The sequence below is a fragment of the Hakea prostrata genome, chromosome 6, assembly GCF_041222555.1.
Source record: "Hakea prostrata isolate BN-2017 chromosome 6, UWA_Hpros_2, whole genome shotgun sequence".
Taxonomy (NCBI): domain Eukaryota; kingdom Viridiplantae; phylum Streptophyta; class Magnoliopsida; order Proteales; family Proteaceae; genus Hakea; species Hakea prostrata.
The window spans coordinates 26,196,102-26,214,589 of NC_142605.1; the positions used below are offsets into that span (position 1 = coordinate 26,196,102).

Sequence of the window (18,488 nt, forward strand, 5' to 3'; positions counted from 1 at the left end):
CTGAGGGGACAACAATGCTCCCCTCAAACCTTTTCGTCACATATTTAAGAGGAGATTCATCATTTCAGTCAATATGTGGTGAAAATGTGTGAGGGGAGTCTAATCTTCTAATCCTACGGATACATAATCAAGACTCAATGAATTTAAGGGTGTGAATCGATCGGCTCGATCCCCAGCTTGCAGGTACAGTACAATCCAATCAGCTGGGTTGACCCTGTTATCAGATTCAAACTCTCTTGTAAAGCCATTGTGATATTTAGGGGTTTTTGTTTTAAGGTTTTTTGTGGGAGTTTTGTAATGTTAAGGCAATTAGTGATAGATCTCCACTAATCTTCGAAGCATTGTAAAAGTTATTATTCTTCGTTCATAGATGTAGGTAATGCATCACATTGGTGTGTAAACCACTTAAATTTCTGTGTTGTAGTGATTTATTTAGGTTGTATGTGATTTTTTGTTGTTCGTTTCAACAATTAGCTCTGTCACTGTAAGAGCTGCAAGTGTAGAAACTTTGCATTGGCTCAGAGAGTATGTAGTACCATTTCATCATTCTTCATTAGTGTCCTCCCTATGCTAGTTGCTCAGAATCCTCCTTCATACTTCACCTACTCGTTAAGATACTGTATACAGCATGTTATATTAGATGCTTTGCAAGTTGTTCTTCATCAAAGAAAACCACCGAAAGCCATGTTAAAGGTGTTCGTAATGGTGGCTCTTTGCCATGAAATCTGCCAGTTTACTAGCAAATGTAAAATCAAAATGAAAACCAATGTTGCTGGATCATTCATTTCTACACCTGATTTAGACCATGAGGAAAAGAAACTATATTTAAAACTGTCCATTACAAAGAAAGAAAGCTAACTCAAGTCACAAAATGTTTATGAGATGAAGTACACTAGAAACAAGAGGAATCTCACCAGTTCACGTATGCTAAAAAGGGAATGCTGTTGGTTATTGACACTCTGTTTCTACAATAACTTTTCAAGACTGAATCAATCCCTGCAGTAGTTTTCGACAGGAAGATCAAAATACAAGGCTGTCATGGGATTTTTGCTCCTACCAAAAGCCACCGCGGGGGGTTGATTCCAGCTTGAAAAGTTGTTGTGGCAGTTGGAATGTCAAAAATCAACAGCACATTTTACACACTTTGAAGTATCCTTGTCCATTGTCAATTCCAAATACCTTGACAAGGATTTAATTCTTCGATCAAATATCCATTTCATAGTAGATGTAATGGATGTAGTCCCTACTAGTAGTTGGCACCCAAAATCTTCGGCCTTCTCAACTAAAAAGATGAACAACACATAACGTACTATCGTCATTTGGCTTCATTCACAAGGTACTACAATGGGATCCATTGCTGTAGAGCTATCTCTATTGCACATCTCAGGCCCAACAGATACAATCACTTCGTCCTGTATCCGTACTTGATTAGTAAATGAAGTCAAACAAAATTTGTTCATATTTGGATGGAAAAGGAGAAACCAACCTTTGCAAGGTTCCTGAAATATGTTGTTGTATAGTTCCCTGTAGGGTAGAAGACTTCAAGAAGATCTGCTAGAACCAGCTGAGGCTGAGAGATGGCACCATCAAACCAATCTTCAATACCCAATTTTCACAGCAAAAAAGAACAAATTAAGAGTTAATATCAAATCTGAGACAAAAAATTACATTTTCTACTTATGACAAAGATTTCCAAGGCAGAGGATATCTTATATAGGTACCATCAAACCGATGACTGTGGCAAGTTTATGTTCACTTGCATTTTTGAATGAACGAATATTTATGGGATGAGACATGGCCTTTAGTATATAGATCAGATAATCATACCAATGGAAGTAGAATTGTGAGTTCTTTTGTCATATCTCCATACACTTTGATTAGCAAGAAAAGCAAAACAAGACTGATCATCGACATTAATGTTGTGAAGAAATGTTGCAAGATTGTATTGTGTTGGATCATCAGCATAGGTTTCATCTATTATAACATCAAGTGTCTGAAAAGAAAAAGTGAAATAACAAAAACAATATGAGGACATGACATCTATTAAATAGATGTGAAAGGTAAGGTTCTATGAGGAAATTCAAAACACATTCCATCCAAACTTACACATAAGATTGCATGGAAGTTCTCTGAGTCATCAGGAATAGAGATGTTGTAGGTAATTTTATTGATGGTTTCATCAACATTCTCTCCCCCTGCATCTTGCACATACTGCATGCCATGTTTATAAATATAAGTGACGCTTTGAAAACAAACAATGGGAGGTTTTGTCAGGTTCAGATTAGCGTCTCTAAAAAATTTACCTGCATCTTGTATGCTTCATTTGTGAAATACCAAACACCCTGCAAGGTGTAACAAAATTGAGTGACAACGATTAGCCTAAATCTATAACAATATGCGCTGAATTATCTTCATGGATTCTATGACATTTCTCTGTTTTTCACCATAATAACATGATAAGCTTAATGGAATTCACGTGTGTGACTAACCTCACTGTACTGAAGCCAGGCTACTACTGGTTTAAATGAGGTTGTCTTGCTTGCTGCAGCTTTAGTTAAGCAAATATAGTTTTGTTTCACCTGTAAAAGCAATTGAGCGAGCAGGTGAAGGAACACTCCTAGTTCCACACTAATTGTAAGATCTGATCTCACAAGCACCTTTCCTGGCTTTCTTGCTATTAATTAGAAAGAGACTTAAAGAATGATTTCTTGATGGGGATTTAAATGAGGCAGTCAAGAACATGCAACTAGATTAGTTCTTCATCTATGTGATCCTTTTTGTGAGATTATGGTAAATGTTGATTCTCAATGTCTGTAATAACTGCTACACATTTGCTGTTACTGTAGAGAATGCTTTACACTTACTGTATCATAGACTTGACTAGCTCTAACTTCCATATTCGAGAAGACCCCCAAGTACTTGATCCATTCTGCTCTCTGAGAAATACAAACAAACACTTTTTGTGTTCAACTAAGTGCATGATACTGAAGTGTAAATCATAGAGGTATTAAGAGATGTTGCATCTTACCTGGAGAGGGGTATCCTCAGCAGAAGGTAGAAACATGGCAAAATTACAAGCATCTTGTTGATCATTGTTGCTGGTAAAGTGTGCAGCAAATTGTGCAAGTTGTTGATCATCACTCTTATTTATTACTGTTATGTCTCCATCGGCATATGATTTCAGTAAGCATTCAGAAACCACAGAATCTGATGTTATGCCTTTCAAGTTCCCTAGCATACCTAGGAGCTGTTCAAATTTCAAAATTTGTAAACACAGAAAAGAGAGAAGTTTCTTGGCTAACTGCTAAGGTCCTATTTATATTGATGGGCTTCACCGGTTTCCTGAACTACCACTTAGAGATTACTTTGGTCTTATCATATGAAATCAAATAAGTCATCTTAAGACCAATCCAGTTTTTAAATGATTATCATTAGTTGGTTAATCAAGAATCTATTTTGACATAACCCAGCTCATACTTAGCTTAAGACAACCCATGGACCTTGCAATGAAATAAAAAGCCTTAATTGGCATTATTACCACTTAACAGAAGGCAGTAATCCTCACCTCAAAGAAAGACACTGAAAAGGCAAAAAGAGATGAAGGGTTAGATAAATACACAAAGTTGGTCTGGGTTGAGTTTGAGTCTTTGAGATGAAAATTAAAACAATAGCCCAATAGAAGTTGGGCGTGAATTGATAAGTACAACAAATGGATCCAACCCAAGCCCAATGGGTTTTTTGTGCACACACAGGTACTCTTAAAGCGTTTGGGTCTGTTTGGCATGAAGCAATTTTGCCACATGGCCAACTTTTATTGGACTGAAATCTTTCCAACAAGACAAACAAGTTCTTGTCAAAATGCAACCCGTGCACTCAAAAGTCCCAAAACCAAACAACCCATTTCAAGTACAGCAGTGGTTCATGGAGTTAATGGAAGAATACCTGGAACGCCTGGGAAATCTTCTGTGTTGATGGAGTAGTTGTATAGAGGAACAACAAAAGATTTGATTCTTGCTGTGCAGTATTTTGTCTTTGTAGCCATTTTTGAGTTGTTCTTCATGTCATGGCATTCCACAAGGAAATAAGATTTAGTTTGCGTGTGGAAACAAGGACATAATTCAGCAGAGTAACATCAAATGAAGCTATATATACTGCATTAACATTTAATGTGTCCAAAGCTTCAAACATTTCCAGCTTTAAATTTGGACACAATGGAGTTCAAATTTGAGTCAGAACCCCAAAACCAAGCTGAGACATCACAAAACATAGAAAGAGAGAGAGAGAGAGAGAGAGAGAGAGAGAGTACCTGAATTAGGAGATAGCTCTTGCCATCAACACTGTTCTTGATGACTTTGAAGGTCTGCCCATAATATATGCGGAAATACACAGCGTCTTCGACATGGGAAATGTTGCCGGCGGGCACCGGTGGCGCAGCTCCATTTACCAATTGAATCCACAGAGACACTGAGAGTAGAAAAAAGTGCAGTTGCAGAGAAGAACCAGAAGAAGGCATTGGTAGTAAACAGGTAACTTACTATTAAGGCCAAGCCTATGATTACCTATATAAAACATATTCTTGCTGGGTGATATTAATCCGCCCGAACCATATACTCCTGCCCGCCTAACAGATTTCTCTGATATAGCAATGGAAATATGGAATAGAACCAAATGGTATGCTTGATGATGATTATAAACCCATATACCCGATCCGAATACCGGATTTTGAATGGGGAATAGTGGGTTTGCAGGCTTTTTGAATTTGTTTTAATTAGTGGTGGGGTCAGCTCATATGATGGTGGTGGTGAATTATTTGATCACAGGCTTGTTAGTTTATGTTGGGAATCACTTTCAGGTCAACTTGGCAAACCAACCCGTGACCATGCCTTGTCATTTTGCTTTTATCTCTTGTAGAAACCATGGTTGTGGATCTCTGGTAGTGGTGGTTTGATCCATGCTTGCTTGCTTCTTTCATTTGGAACTTCTATCAAGCATGTGCAATGCACCGCTAGTGTTGTAGCTGTACTATCTAACGTTAACCCTAAATGGGACTCGTCAGTCATCGTCAGTCACTCTTCCACTAAGTGACCGTTCGGCTCATTTAGTCCACAACAAAGAATTCGGATTTGGTTTCTGGACCGTACCGTGAACCAAAATGCATTAACTCACCTTTTGAAATTCAGGTTTAGAGTATTTATATCGACTATAGACAATGATATCGGTCAAGTGATTTTAAAAAATACATCATCTTTTATAGAGTATTATATTGTACTAATCAATATGTTTTATTGTATATTCATGTCGACTAGTAGACACTTCAAACCTTGCTTGAAATCTAAAAGGAACTTATTAGCAGGGGATGTAAATGGATAATCGAAATTTGCTCCAAAATTACATTCGCATCTGTTTAGCGGTATCCAAATCCATCCGATTACTAATAGGATGTGAATATAATATACCGCTTTTTTAACGATTACTATCCGTCCGATTAAGTACTTATTTAGATTTTTTTTTTTTTTTACAAATTTGAACTTGAGATTTGTGAGATTAGAATCTGGCAAACATAAAATCTGAATCTAGCCCCCCAACCAATGGTTTAGAGAGAGGACATACGAAGGTTCAACCCACACAAGTACACCATAGAGGGGCACACAGACAATGGTACTTACAAAATCAAAATTCGTTGCATTCACTTACAATACGAAACAACCACTAGCGTTTGGTGCAGCACTTGCATTTTGGTGTTTTTATCTTCCTTTCCTTGGTCTTTCATTCTGTCATATTTTTCTAGATTTTCTAATAGAATAAGTACCATAGTTACTAAATTCTTAAATTTCAAATCTAACCTCATAAATAAAATGGTAAAGATGTCAACAAGTAGTCGAAAACTTATATTCAATTTGTATTTGTCCCTATTTAAAAGAATTTACTTAAGTAAATAATTATCCGATTATCATTTGAATACGATCGAATTTGTCCAAAAACAAATAGAATATTATCGAAAATATGAATATTGTTTATAAAAAAAAATATGAATATTGTTTTACGGTTTTACCACTATCCCATCGAAATCCCATCTATTTATAGCCTAGTTATTAAGGTTTACACTTCAAGGCTCACGCTACTAGTCAACCGGTACTTGTTGATTCACGGACGGGTAGGGTTTAATGGCTTGAGGGGGCAGCTCATATCGTGCACGTGGGCGCGATCAACGCACCTGAGAGCAGTTAGAACAAGGGACAGCCGACAGCGGTAACATGATTCGGTGGGTGCAATGCGCATTGGCTGGCACAACCGCACAGCTAGTATCACGAGCACCAAGGCATGCACTGCACGCCATTTGTGAACAAGATATGCATTAACACCTGTATGCCTTTTGTCGTGGTGATTGCACTACTTTGACTCTTAAACAAAAAACAGAAAGAAAGCTGGTCTCATTTTGATACATATGTTAGAGTTGGAAGCTTGAATGTCAATCATTAGATGGGCATTTCACTAGCTAGGATGATAGAGTGAAATTGCAAAGATTAGTGATGGAAGAAGAGTTCATTGTCTAGGTTAGCCTTGTGGATTGAGCTTTCGATTGGATAGTCTTTTTCTAATTCTTAGCTTCTGCAATTATATGAAGCAGATGTCACTGCTTGTATGATTACTTATTATCATGATTTTTTTTATAATAAAAAATAATAATAAATAAATAAAAGAGAATGTGGATTATTTTTTTTTTTAAGGAGAATGTGGATGATTGAAACTCAAGCTAGTTTGTCATGTAAAGGATTATGTTTTTCACCTTTTGTTAATTACATATCCAGATATGTTCTAAGTTGAATTTTTGTACACGATTTTGAAGATGAACTTGTACCAATATATTTTGGTGGGTCATTTAAATAATTTAATTCATGACATTTGTAATGGAATAAGAGGACTTAGGGGGTAGTACTGTATGACGCAACTCAATGGATTGAGTTTGTTGATCAACTAAAATCTATAAATATGTACTTTATGTTCTCTTATTAAGTCATGGTGAGATTTGGAGTTTTCTCCTCGGAGTTTTAGATCGTATGAGTTTTTGCATGTAATGTTACTTTGGTGATTGGCTGAGATGTCTCCATTATAACCTTGTTTATATGCAATGAAAGTTTTTCTTATTTGTTTGTAGACGTAGCACACTGCATTAGTGTGTAAACTACGTTAAATCTTTATACTCATTTAATTTTTATTTATTTTTTTGTTCGTGATATATATTTTGGTATTTGTTTTAACATATACTTTGAGCATAAAAGTATACCAAAGGATGTGCTGTCAGTGTACCAAAACTAATATGATAAACAATGCCAAAACTTAGCACTAGGGTAATTTCCTTCTCATTCCTTCATTTATTCTTGTTGTGGATTCCTTCACTTATTCTTGTTGTAGATTCATCTGAGCATTAGATTCCATGAAGTTGAAGTTGTTCTGTCCATGTACACACCATGCGTATGTATAACCCAAAAGTTAGGTTTTGGGATTTTTTTTAATTCCCAGTTCCAACCTGCTTTGTTGCCTCTTTCGTAAGCCAAAGCACTATTCCATAAACATTTACCATTAGATATGGATATTGCTTCCATGTGCTGAGCTCCGAAACGTCAGATTGGAATAATGTTGTCACTAGTATCCTGTATTCATTTAATTTTAGTTAAAATTTTGAATTCTTTTTTTCTGATTGGTGGAGAAGTATAACTCTTTAAGGGGAAAGGTACCCAACGATGGATTGATCAAAAGGAAAAGTATGGTGGGGGCAGAGAATAATTTGAAGAGGGGACCACAAGTGATCCTCCTTCCACGTGGAATCCTCATGTGTCAAAAGCTGACTCCACCAAGAGTTGATTAAATTCACATAAATTTCAATTAATCGCCGATGAGTTTTGTTATTGAGCTGGACTCGGTTGAGAAAAGCCCAACACAAATCTAAACCAGACTTAGACCGGCTGGTTTAAGACACCAATGACCAAACCATAATCAATTTGAGGCCATACATCGATTATCCAAATGAACCGGTTTGAATAGAACCAACCCAAAATTATTTACGATAAATTGAAGATAAATAAAAGGAGTAAATGACCATATTAATTTGTAGATTTGGTGGACATGTTAGGGGCAAATGTTAGCCATAGCTACTATGGAAAAAGATATTTTGTTGCTTCCTTCATGGACACAAAGGCTTCCCACCAAACTATTTTAATAATCTGACAGTTAAGAAACATACTGTAATTAACAGCTTTTAATCATTATATTAGTCTTAAATTCAGTCCAAATTTGTTAATGGACCGCACTGGATGGGGCAACCATGTGAACCCAAGTTCTGGTTTGATTTATTTAATGCAAATTTACAAATTTAAAATGAACAAATTAGGAAAAGGGATTAAGAAAAAGGGTATATAAGCCCATATCCCCATGGTAAGAATAGTGATTTCATGTGGGTATCTTAGATTGTCTCTTCTTTTAAAGCAAAAAAATATCTATTTCGTCTCATCAGCTCAAGTAAGGGAAGAACAAAAAGCCATGCATGGATCATGCTAACAACCTGAAAAGCTTTATCATCCATTGTTGTCTCTATAAGCCTCTCTTTTTTCCCTTTTTTCCTTGGGTTCTAGCTATACCAGAAATATACCATAAAACAAATTCTACTAAAGGCAATAGTTACAAACAAGTCACAAACAAGATCGAACCAATATCAGGTCCGATTGATGTGACTGATAAATAGATTTTAACTATCTGATGTGATGCTGGGACACATGACAAACATCTGACGGAAATGGACCTGATAAATTTTCGAATATTGTGTGTGAGAGAGGATCAAAGTTGCTTCTGATTAGTGTCATGCAAAGCACCCACGTCTCTATCTCTTTTTTCCTTGTGAAAATGATTTCTCTGCTCGAATAATGATTAAATTTGATTGATTATCATATGCCCACGTAATTACTTATATCAACGTAAAAGAAATGTTGGTCTTTACTCATAATGCTATTGGTCACATGTTAGATATGAAATTTAAATCCTGTACTTAGCAACAGCTCATTCGTAGTTGGGATTTTGGTACGAAATCAAAATCAGTGTTTGAGCTATTAACTTGCAAACAAATACTTAAGTAAGACTCAGTTTACTGACTACTGGTCTTAATTAATCTGGTTGCTAACCATAAAAACGGTCCAACAACTCGACGATGGATTGAAGGGAAGTATCAGCTTGTGAAAACGATTCTATATCACTTCATAACACCGCCGCCAAAATTAGCCACGTAGGATCAGAAGGCCAAATGATGCGAATTATGCCTTGACACATAGAACCCATGTTCTAAGAAAAGCACAAAAAGCTAGGCATGAGATCATCATATATCCCTATAGAGAGAGAGAGAGAGCTTGAAAGGAACGATAACGAGCATCAAAACATGGGAACTCCAAAATGCTAACCAAAAAGATGATGAAGAGAAGGGTGGGCGGTTTCTCCTGTGTTTGTCTTCTTATAAAAGCTCAACAAGTCTCCCAATCCCATTCCCCTCTCCACAGTAATTAAGATCCTCTCATAGCACCCATCCTTTGGACCTTCTTCCATCGAGGTGCTCTCTCTCTTTCTCTGCTAGTCTTTTTCTTTCTTTCTCCATCTCTTTATCATACCAGATTTCATGGGCTCTCTCTCTCTCTCTCTCATGTTTTGCTAATAGGGTTTGATGATGGATTGCTGTTTCAGGGTTTGTGATTTTCAAGTTAAAGGAGAAGGTCCGAAGAAATGGCACCAGTATCTCTTCCTCCTGGTTTCCGGTTCCACCCTACCGATGAGGAACTCGTCGCTTACTATCTCAAAAGAAAGATTAATGGGCGCAAGATTGAGCTTGAGATCATTCCTGAAGTCGATCTCTACAAGTGTGAGCCTTGGGATCTACCAGGTATATCTTCTTCATCTTCATAGTAATTTTCATCTTAGGTTTAGGGGGTTGATGCTTTTAAGATAGCAACTTAAGAGTTTAAAGAGTTTTAATTTGTACTTCAATTAATGGTGAACTTCAAAATTTTAAACATGAAGGACTCCGTTTTCCTTCAAACCCATCTCTTCAAACTTGAATTCTCTTTTGTTTGCTTGCAGAAGGGAACTCAGTTATTCTGTTTGATTATAAACTACATAGATTCCATGATAGTTTCTTTGATTAGAAAGGAAATTTATTTGAGAGAGATGGAACGAGATAGTCAAAAGGTAAAAGGTTGCATGGTCTCCAAGAGATACGATCAGCTGCGCGCAAGATTATACTTTTCTGTTCCAAGTACATCTAGGGATTTTATAGGGAAAAGGACCCTATAAATGAGTTAACTCGGTTTCTCATGCACTGTATATTCAATGAGTTGACTCACTGTGTCTCTGTTAATGGACTTCTCATGCAAGTTTGATTTTATCGGGTTTTGCAGAGAAATCGTTCTTACCAAGCAAAGATCTAGAGTGGTACTTCTTTAGCCCTAGAGATAGAAAATACCCAAATGGGTCAAGGACTAACAGAGCAACTCGAGCAGGCTATTGGAAAGCAACAGGGAAGGATCGTAAGGTGAACTCACAAACTAGGGCTGTTGGAATGAAGAAAACCCTAGTTTACTATCGAGGAAGGGCACCCCATGGTGTTAGAACTGGTTGGGTCATGCATGAATATAGGCTTGATGAGAGAGAATGCGAAACTGCCTCAGGCTTGCAGGTGCAGTCATAGTTAACCCTAATTCTGTTAATGCTTTGTGTTTTTGTTTCTCTCAATCTGTTGCTTACGAATTGCTTTTTTGTGATCTTTCAGGATGCTTATGCGCTATGTCGAATATTCAAGAAGACATCTCCTGGCCCTAAGGTGGCCGACCAACATGGAAGCCAATATGTCAACCATTACCAAATGATGCCTAGTGAAAGCTCTTCCTTTCTAGAGTTATCTGCTGAGCAAAGAGGAGATGAACTAGAAAGCTCTTGCTATGCTTTCCAATCAAACACATGCTCACCGAACACCATTCATGGATCTTCATATCTAGACAACAACGATGCAACAGATGCGAGATGGATGCAATACTTAGCAGACGAGGCATTTGGCTCCACAAATCCAGCCTTCCAAAATCACTGCAGTACTAGTTCCTACCTTACACCTAAGGTAAAATTATATAACAAGAGTGTACATCTACAATATCTTATTCAAAGCTTGTATTTCGATTTTAATAGAGACAACGAATGCGTTTGTAGGTTGACGTCGCGCTAGAGTGTGCAAGGTTGCAACATCGTCTCTCATTGCCTCCATTAGAAGTTGAGGACTACTCTCAAGTTGAAATGACTGACTCAAAGCTGCTGCCTCAAGTGGGTTCCTTCAGAAATAACACAGATGGATCAGATATATTGCAGGAAATACTTTCAGTTGCTTGTGCTTCTCAAGATCTCATGAATGAATCCAAATGTCATGTCCAATGGCCAGTAAACTATGCTGGTTTGGATGAATTTGCTTATCTAGCTGAGATGGAAAGAGTGGGCGAAACACAACATTGTAAAGCTAATGAAATGTGTTCCTCAAGAATCAAAGAGGAACCATGGGCTATGGCTCAGTCTTCAAGGTCTATAGACATAGGGGACTTGGAGGAAGATTTCAAGATTGAGAGGGTAACGTGCAACAAAGATCTAGAAAAGGTAATATGCAATTTTTAATTGCTTATCTTAATTTGGTGATACCATAATTAAGATTAGGGTTAAAGAGATGTGGGAAATACAAATGATAAATAGTTCAATTTCAAAGGAAAAATATCAGCCATTTCAAGAATTTTAATTTCTACATTTTTCTTAAAGCAATATTACTTTTCTGGTTCTTGGATTGTAAACCAACCAGATTTTATTTCTGCTTACCGTCCAAGAGATGGAATAGATGTAAATGCTGAAAGGTTTTGAATTGAATGGCACTGCTTACATGGCTAAATTACAGAACAAGGAAAAAACTATTCACAACTGATCATATCCTTGTTTGGCCTAAAAAAAAAATAAGATCATATCCTATAGTCCTTGGCATTGCATCCATGAAATATCTGGTTCTTTAAATTTCATTGGTGTGGATGTTGGAATTATTAATTAGCCACCAAAATTGGAATATTATTTCATTGATCAAATACTAAAGCAAGATGCCAACAAATAGTGGGTTAAGTTGATCTTGTAAAAAAATTAGTTTTTGCCCTGATCTAATACTTGTATTGAAGCAGAGGGTGATGGAGAACCAGAAGACTGTGCCCATGGAAACTGCATCAAATTTCCAAAGGGAGGAGTCTAGCATGAAGGGTATGTTCTATATATGCCATCAATCATACTTAGCCCAAGACTGCTTCCCTTGTTTATCCATTTTCACTTAGGTCATTAATAGAGAAGTCAGCTTTTCAGGTTTAAACATTGGTAATGGCAAGTACAACAACTTCAATGATAGTGAGACAAGTGAATTGCAATTTATCAGCAACAACCCAAATATGATGTTCTCTCAAGATGACATGGAAAATTTTCCTAGTACCCCCACTTTTGAAGTATATGAGAAAGTTGAAGTTAACCATGGGATGTTCATTTCTAACTGTCAAGTAGCGGAGACATTCTTCCACCGGATTGAACCCTCAGAAACTGTTCGGGTCCATCTTAATCCAGTGGTGACACAAAACTTCCCAGTGCTGAAAACAGATACACCTGCAAGACCTCAAAATGGCTCCTTCTATAGTAAGTTTAAAGATAAATTTAGGGGGATCAAGAGCTCCATGGAGGGATGGAAAGGATGGAGCCTGATCAATGAAACAATGAACACATGCATCCAAATAGTTGCACTTTTGTTAACATCTTGCTTCTATCTTGAAGACCATTCGGATAAAATGGTGCTCAAAGACATGATGGAGAGGAAAGAGATCCAATGCTCTCACCAAGTCAATGACAAGAAAAAGATCAGAAGAGATAAATGGAGTTGCAAAAAGAATAATGTTTGGTTTGCTAATTCTACATTTGGAAGCATTTCTACCCAGCTTTTACACAAGAAATGGCTATCACTCACCATTATTTTGGCTGTATATATCTTGTGCTTCCATCATATGATGCCTTGAAATTAACCTTGTAATTTGATTTTCTACCATTCGTAAAATGGGGAAGGACACTTGCTAGTTAGCTTCTTAATCAACTTGGGTTGTTTGTACAGATGCTAACCAGCTTGTAACATTTGTTAACAATTAGTGTGCATCTGACATTGTCTCCAATTCTCCTTTAAAGATTAAGGAAGCAACAAAATTATTGTGTTGAATTCATGTATTTGTTTCAGATTTTGCCCTACTTTCTATATATATTTTTTTTTTTGGGAAGAATCATTTTTTGAGGTTTGCAGTTTGCTGTTAGCCCAAGACAAAGGCCTTGTATGGGTTGTAGGGGCAAAGCCCCAGTGATAGAGTCTGACCAAACCCCATAGATTGGCCAACTTGAATTGGGAGAGTACATCTTGTTCTATTGTTTTATTGTGCAAGCAAGGGTCAAAGCACAATTGGGCTTTTTCGTGTTACGGTTTTCCAGCGAGGGTTCTTGCTACGATTTTTGGTGATCTTCAGATATTTCCATTGTAATTTTCTTCTATCACATAACGTTCTGCCCACTGAAGTAGCATAGCAAATTAAATTTATCAGAAACTTTAATCCTCTGTATCCTTCTTGATTGAACCTGTTTATTTGGTTAAACACATGCTAGAACATGAAAGCGAAGGCTTGGGGTTCAAGATAATTACTACAGCTATCTTCTTTCTCTTTTGGCATCATGGATTGGATATAGACTCATCTAAAGGAGAGATTCTAGCGCCATCAGTGGAGATCACACTGTTCTCTCTTAAATGGCAATGCATGCATGGCATTATATTTTGCCTTGTATATGCTCTCAAGAAGAGACTGGAACGGTGAACAGAAGTAGAAAAGTTTCTTACATCATTATTCCACATTACACCCAAACAAACTCACATAAAAAGAAAACCCAAACCCATATCAGATCATCAGATTGACTTGCCATTAAACTGCCAGTCATAACCTCTCATGGAGGAAATCATACAATTAAACAATAAGAAAATTTACAGTTTTATCTGTTATTACAACAAAATTATATTGAATTATGTTATTCGGATTGCCAACCCATTTCCCAATTCACTCATATTAATTTGAGAATCCAACACAAGATGTGTCTTCGCTACCTAAATTGGAGTTATTTGAACGCCATGCATCTTCAGTGATGAACTGCATCCATTCATCATCTCTATCTTCATCTTCAACGTATGAAGATGATCCTATGGGCACATCTGGTGACATCGTTTCATAATCATTGATTATCCCTTGAGAACTCTCCGCCATTGATAGACTGCTTGGCCCTTGCTCTTCAATTTCTCCACATACACCATTCTTCTTGAAAACACGACACAGTGCATAAGTATCCTGAGATAAAACATTGATAGTCCATTCGTCACCCTCATGTACTTCTTTGTAATTAGTTCTAAGAACTTCCCTTTCTGATAATAAAAACTATAACTAGGTCTAATTAATAAATCTTCTATCTACATGGGTACCTCATTAAGACTGAAACCCACCCCACCCCCACAAAGAAAAGGATTTGGTTTGGGGAGAAGGTGATGCATTGAAGGCTAATAAATAAAGGTAAAGCTGAATCTTAATGCTTACATGATTGGGTATTTTCAGAATAAAGTTCTTGATGGAAGGAGCAGAGGCTGTTTTAGGAATAAAAAAAGCTGCCGACAATATGAAAGTGAGAGGTGAATTTTGCTTTAGCTTAGTCTACATCAAATGTTCTCCTCCTTAAAAAAATAGTACTATATAGTATTTAAATACAAAGTTAGAGTTTGTGTCATATAGATGAATGAAACTTTTGTCTCATTAGAATAGCCAAAGTAAAGCCTGGTTCTGTCCCATAAGGATCTATCCAAGTGTAGGAGGAGTTCTGCAAGTAAAGAATATCTAACTGGGTATTTTTCTATTCAAGCATAAGAACGAAAGAGAGCAAAGAAAAGAGAAAGGTGAAAGCTTCTCTTACTTTCCATGCACGTTATGGGTAACCACGTTCATTATCGCCTTCTACCACCCCTAGGTCTTTAGCTCTTGCTGTTAAAAGGGCTCTTAACCAACCATGGGGGAAATACCCATACCCATTTAGCAGCATTAAAGCTTTCAACTGCCTAACACATGTAAAGGGTCTCTTTAACTTAGTCATATGGCACCTCATTCAACAACATATAAGCTTTCTTTTGAGTTCTTGACAAGCAAAGATGCAGAAGTAGGATACTGATGCTCACTTTGAATATGCCCTAGACTTAAGATTTTGAAGGTCTCTACTATGTATTGGTTGAATGGATCTTGAACTATACCTTTCTAGCAATGAAAGAAAAAGAAAAATCAGACACAACAATAATGATGATGATGATGATGACGATGATGGCAGTGGTTGTGTCCAACCTTCTGTTTAAGTGGCCTTAAGCAACCATTTGATCTTGATTTGATAGCTGTGAGGTGTGAGGATCATTAACACCTCATTCATTGATAGAATTGCCAACCTATCAACTTAGCAACTAATAGCAATTGGGGTCCTTGCATTAGCTCCAAAATCACCTATCAAGATCAAATAGCTGTTAAGCTCGTGTCACTTAATCAAAATTCTGGTACAACTTTCCCATATTTGATGTTTAAATGACTATCATCATCATCATCACTTTGCTCTTGTAATCATCATTATAATACACGAACAACCTGAATTCCCATTGTGTCTTCACATTCTTTGTCATCCAGCCGATACTCATGCATCACCCAACCTGTTCTTATCCCCTGAGGAGCTCGACCTCTGTAATAAACCAATGTCTTCTTCATTCCAATGGCTCGATTCTGGTAAGTAACCTTCCGATCCTTCCCCGTCGACTTCCAGTATCCGGCTCGAGTTGCTCGGTTTGTCCTGAATCCATTCGGATATTTTCGATCCCGAGGTCCAAAGAAATACCACTCTGGATCTCTACTTGGTAAGAATGACTTATCTATTTTGACAAGAGAAAATCAACAACAGGAACTTGTCAAACTGAGTTTATAAGATATATGGTGCTTGACATGTCCACAACCATAATGCAAACGAAATTTAAGTTCAAGAAAGTTCAAGAGAAACAAGTAGCATTAAATGAAAAGATAAAAAAAACTTACAAAAACAAAGAAAGATCAAAGAAACCAAACCTGCTAACTCCCAAGGCTCGCATTTGTAAAGATCAATTTCTGGAATTATGTCGAGTTCAATCTTGAGGCCATGGATCTTCCTCTTGAGATAATAATTCACAAGCTCTTCATCTGTGGGATGGAACCTAAACCCAGGAGGTAATCCAACCGGCGCCATTCTTTTCTTTCTCTTTCAGTCCTTCTTCTCTCCTCTACCAGTGAACCCTTTTCTTATACTATCATCATCACATATAAAAGGATTCAAAGTCCCTTGTCTTTGAGTCATCTCACTTTCTCTTTTCCAGATTCTCAGACAAACGTTCCTTGGAAGCCCATTCTCTCTTACCATATATCAACCCTTCTCTTATACAGTTACCTCCCCTCTCATTTCTTATATCCCTATATTTCATCTGAGAGAGAGAGAGAGAGAGAGAGAGCAAGTAGACAATCTTTAATGGACTGGTAAAGAGCAAATTGTGAAATCTTGAAGGAGAAGAGAAGACTTGGTTGGCTGGAGCGTTTCCTTTACCTCTTTCTATCCTCTTCTTTATCTTTTACCCTGGCCTTTTAGGTAATAATGACTAATCAAAATCATCGTTTGGTAATTCTTTTCCTAAGATATTAAAGATAAGATTTCGCTGAGAGACAAAAGCTGTTTTACAGTCTTCTTTGATCTTCCAATCCGATTTACAGAAGACTTTGACAGATTTTGATTCTTGGGTAGGTTGAATCTTCTTACCTTTCTTTGTCATTGTGTGAGAAGAAAAAGAAAAACGAAAAATACAGCTGATATCTAATTGTGTATAATCTCTCAAAGAGAACCCTAAAAATTAGATTTCTGGAAAAAGTAAAGATTTCCTAAAATCTATGATTTTTTTCCCCCATAAAGAACAGATCAAACATGAATGGTTAACGATTCAAAATAGTATTACAAGAACTATCAAGTTCCTCAAACCCCAAGTAGAGAGCCCATCCTGTTCTCTTCTACTATTATAAACCAGCTACATACGAGGGTGATAATCCGCTTGATTACTTTTAGAACTAAGTATGAAGATGAATAACCCAAGTATGTATTCCATTTTTTGTATACATTTAGGAGAATTTGAATCCATCTAGAAGTCAATCAGATATGGATATGACAATCCCTCTATCTGATGGACGACCCGAGGTCTGAGAAGTGGAACCCCCACTGTGTATGTGGTGTGGAGCTATTTCCCTCCCCGCGGTTGATAATATATCCAAACTCTAGCCCTTGTGCATGTATGAGTACATGCGTGACAACTTCAATAGGGTACTCACTATTCCCTTTTTAAGAGTTTTTTTGTGTGTTGGGGGGGGCAGGGCTTTCCAAGGCCATCTCCCTTGCCCTAAAATGTGTTGACATAGGGGAAATAGTCCTCCAGAAAGAAACTGTCTCCATCAAACAATTATATTTCATGGTAATGAAAAGAAGAAAAAAAATCAAGCCTTTTTATCTTGGATTTGAGATTTTGGGTTCAATTTACATACATCTCGACTACAGCCTCGAGTAGTTTTATGTATAATTTAAATATACGTCGAGATTGTATTTGGTTCAATTGGGTACTCACCTTTTTAAGAGTTTTTTTTTTTTTTTTTTTTTTTGGGTTTTGGGGTGGGGATGAGGAAGAGCAGAGCTTTCCAAGGCCATCTTCCCTTGCCCTAAAATGTGTTGGCATAGGGGAAACAGTCCTCCAGAAAGAAATTTATCTTGGATTTGAGATTCATTTGGTTCAATTTACGTACATCTCGACTACACCCTCAGGTAGTTTTATGTTTAAGTAAACGTCAAGATTATACCCCTTAATCCCAAAGAGGTTCGAACTCTTGAACTCATATTATGAAACAATTTTGATCCTTTTTATCAAAACCCAAATACAATTTGGGAGGCAGGGAGAGAGACTCCTAAATTCTTCTCTTTTTTATTTATTTTATTTTATTTTATTTTATTTTTATTTAAGATTTTTGTGTTTCTACAATAAAATTGACGGGAGAAAGATCAGATCAAACAAACTAAAGAATCTAATATTCTCAGAGACTCAAACTGAAACAAGAGGTGGCACCAAAAAAAAAGAAAAACTGAAACAAGAGGTAGAAGGGAATCCTTATCCAGTTACCTGTTTTCGAAATGCTTCTTGTAAAAGGTGGTATACCCACCGTCCCATGTCAATTTATAGGCCCAACGAACCCTTACTAGATTGAGTGTCGCTCGCAAAAATCACCACTTAACTAACTATCAAGCCC

General features: G+C 37.0%; 3 protein-coding genes across 5 annotated transcripts; 1 reads left to right on the forward strand and 2 right to left on the reverse strand.

Moving 5' to 3' along the window:
* Positions 1–266: 266 nt before the first annotated feature.
* Positions 267–4,620, reverse strand: LOC149012946 (plant/protein). The gene is made up of 11 exons (XM_089159815.1): positions 4,307–4,620; positions 3,943–4,054; positions 3,566–3,579; positions 3,029–3,247; positions 2,865–2,936; positions 2,490–2,579; positions 2,304–2,342; positions 2,107–2,211; positions 1,828–1,993; positions 1,487–1,596; positions 267–1,412 (listed from the first exon to the last, which is right to left on the reverse strand). The coding sequence occupies exons 1-11, from the start codon at positions 4,511–4,513 to the stop codon at positions 1,326–1,328; spliced, it is 1,221 nt and encodes a 406-aa protein (XP_089015941.1). The 5' UTR covers positions 4,514–4,620; the 3' UTR covers positions 267–1,325.
* Positions 4,621–9,539: 4,919 nt separating this feature from the next.
* On the forward strand, positions 9,540–13,263 carry LOC149012947 (NAC domain-containing protein 54-like). 2 transcript variants are annotated; one of them, XM_089158997.1, is made up of 7 exons: positions 9,540–9,592; positions 9,724–9,919; positions 10,434–10,711; positions 10,805–11,146; positions 11,236–11,670; positions 12,231–12,306; positions 12,394–13,263. In XM_089158997.1, the coding sequence occupies exons 2-7, from the start codon at positions 9,763–9,765 to the stop codon at positions 13,098–13,100; spliced, it is 1,995 nt and encodes a 664-aa protein (XP_089015123.1). In that variant the 5' UTR covers positions 9,540–9,592; positions 9,724–9,762; the 3' UTR covers positions 13,101–13,263. The 2 variants fall into 2 exon arrangements, with proteins under 2 accessions (XP_089015123.1, XP_089015124.1); XM_089158998.1 differs by having other exon boundaries at positions 12,406–13,263.
* A 710-nt stretch (positions 13,264–13,973) lies between these two features.
* Positions 13,974–16,491, reverse strand: LOC149012948 (NAC domain-containing protein 54-like). Of its 2 annotated transcripts, none has more exons than XM_089159797.1 (3): positions 16,248–16,491; positions 15,780–16,057; positions 13,974–14,456 (listed from the first exon to the last, which is right to left on the reverse strand). In XM_089159797.1, exons 1-3 carry the CDS (start codon positions 16,402–16,404, stop codon positions 14,181–14,183), a joined length of 711 nt encoding a protein of 236 aa, XP_089015923.1. In that variant the 5' UTR covers positions 16,405–16,491; the 3' UTR covers positions 13,974–14,180. The 2 variants fall into 2 exon arrangements, with proteins under 2 accessions (XP_089015923.1, XP_089015922.1); XM_089159796.1 differs by having other exon boundaries at positions 15,777–16,057.
* Positions 16,492–18,488: the final 1,997 nt, after the last annotated feature.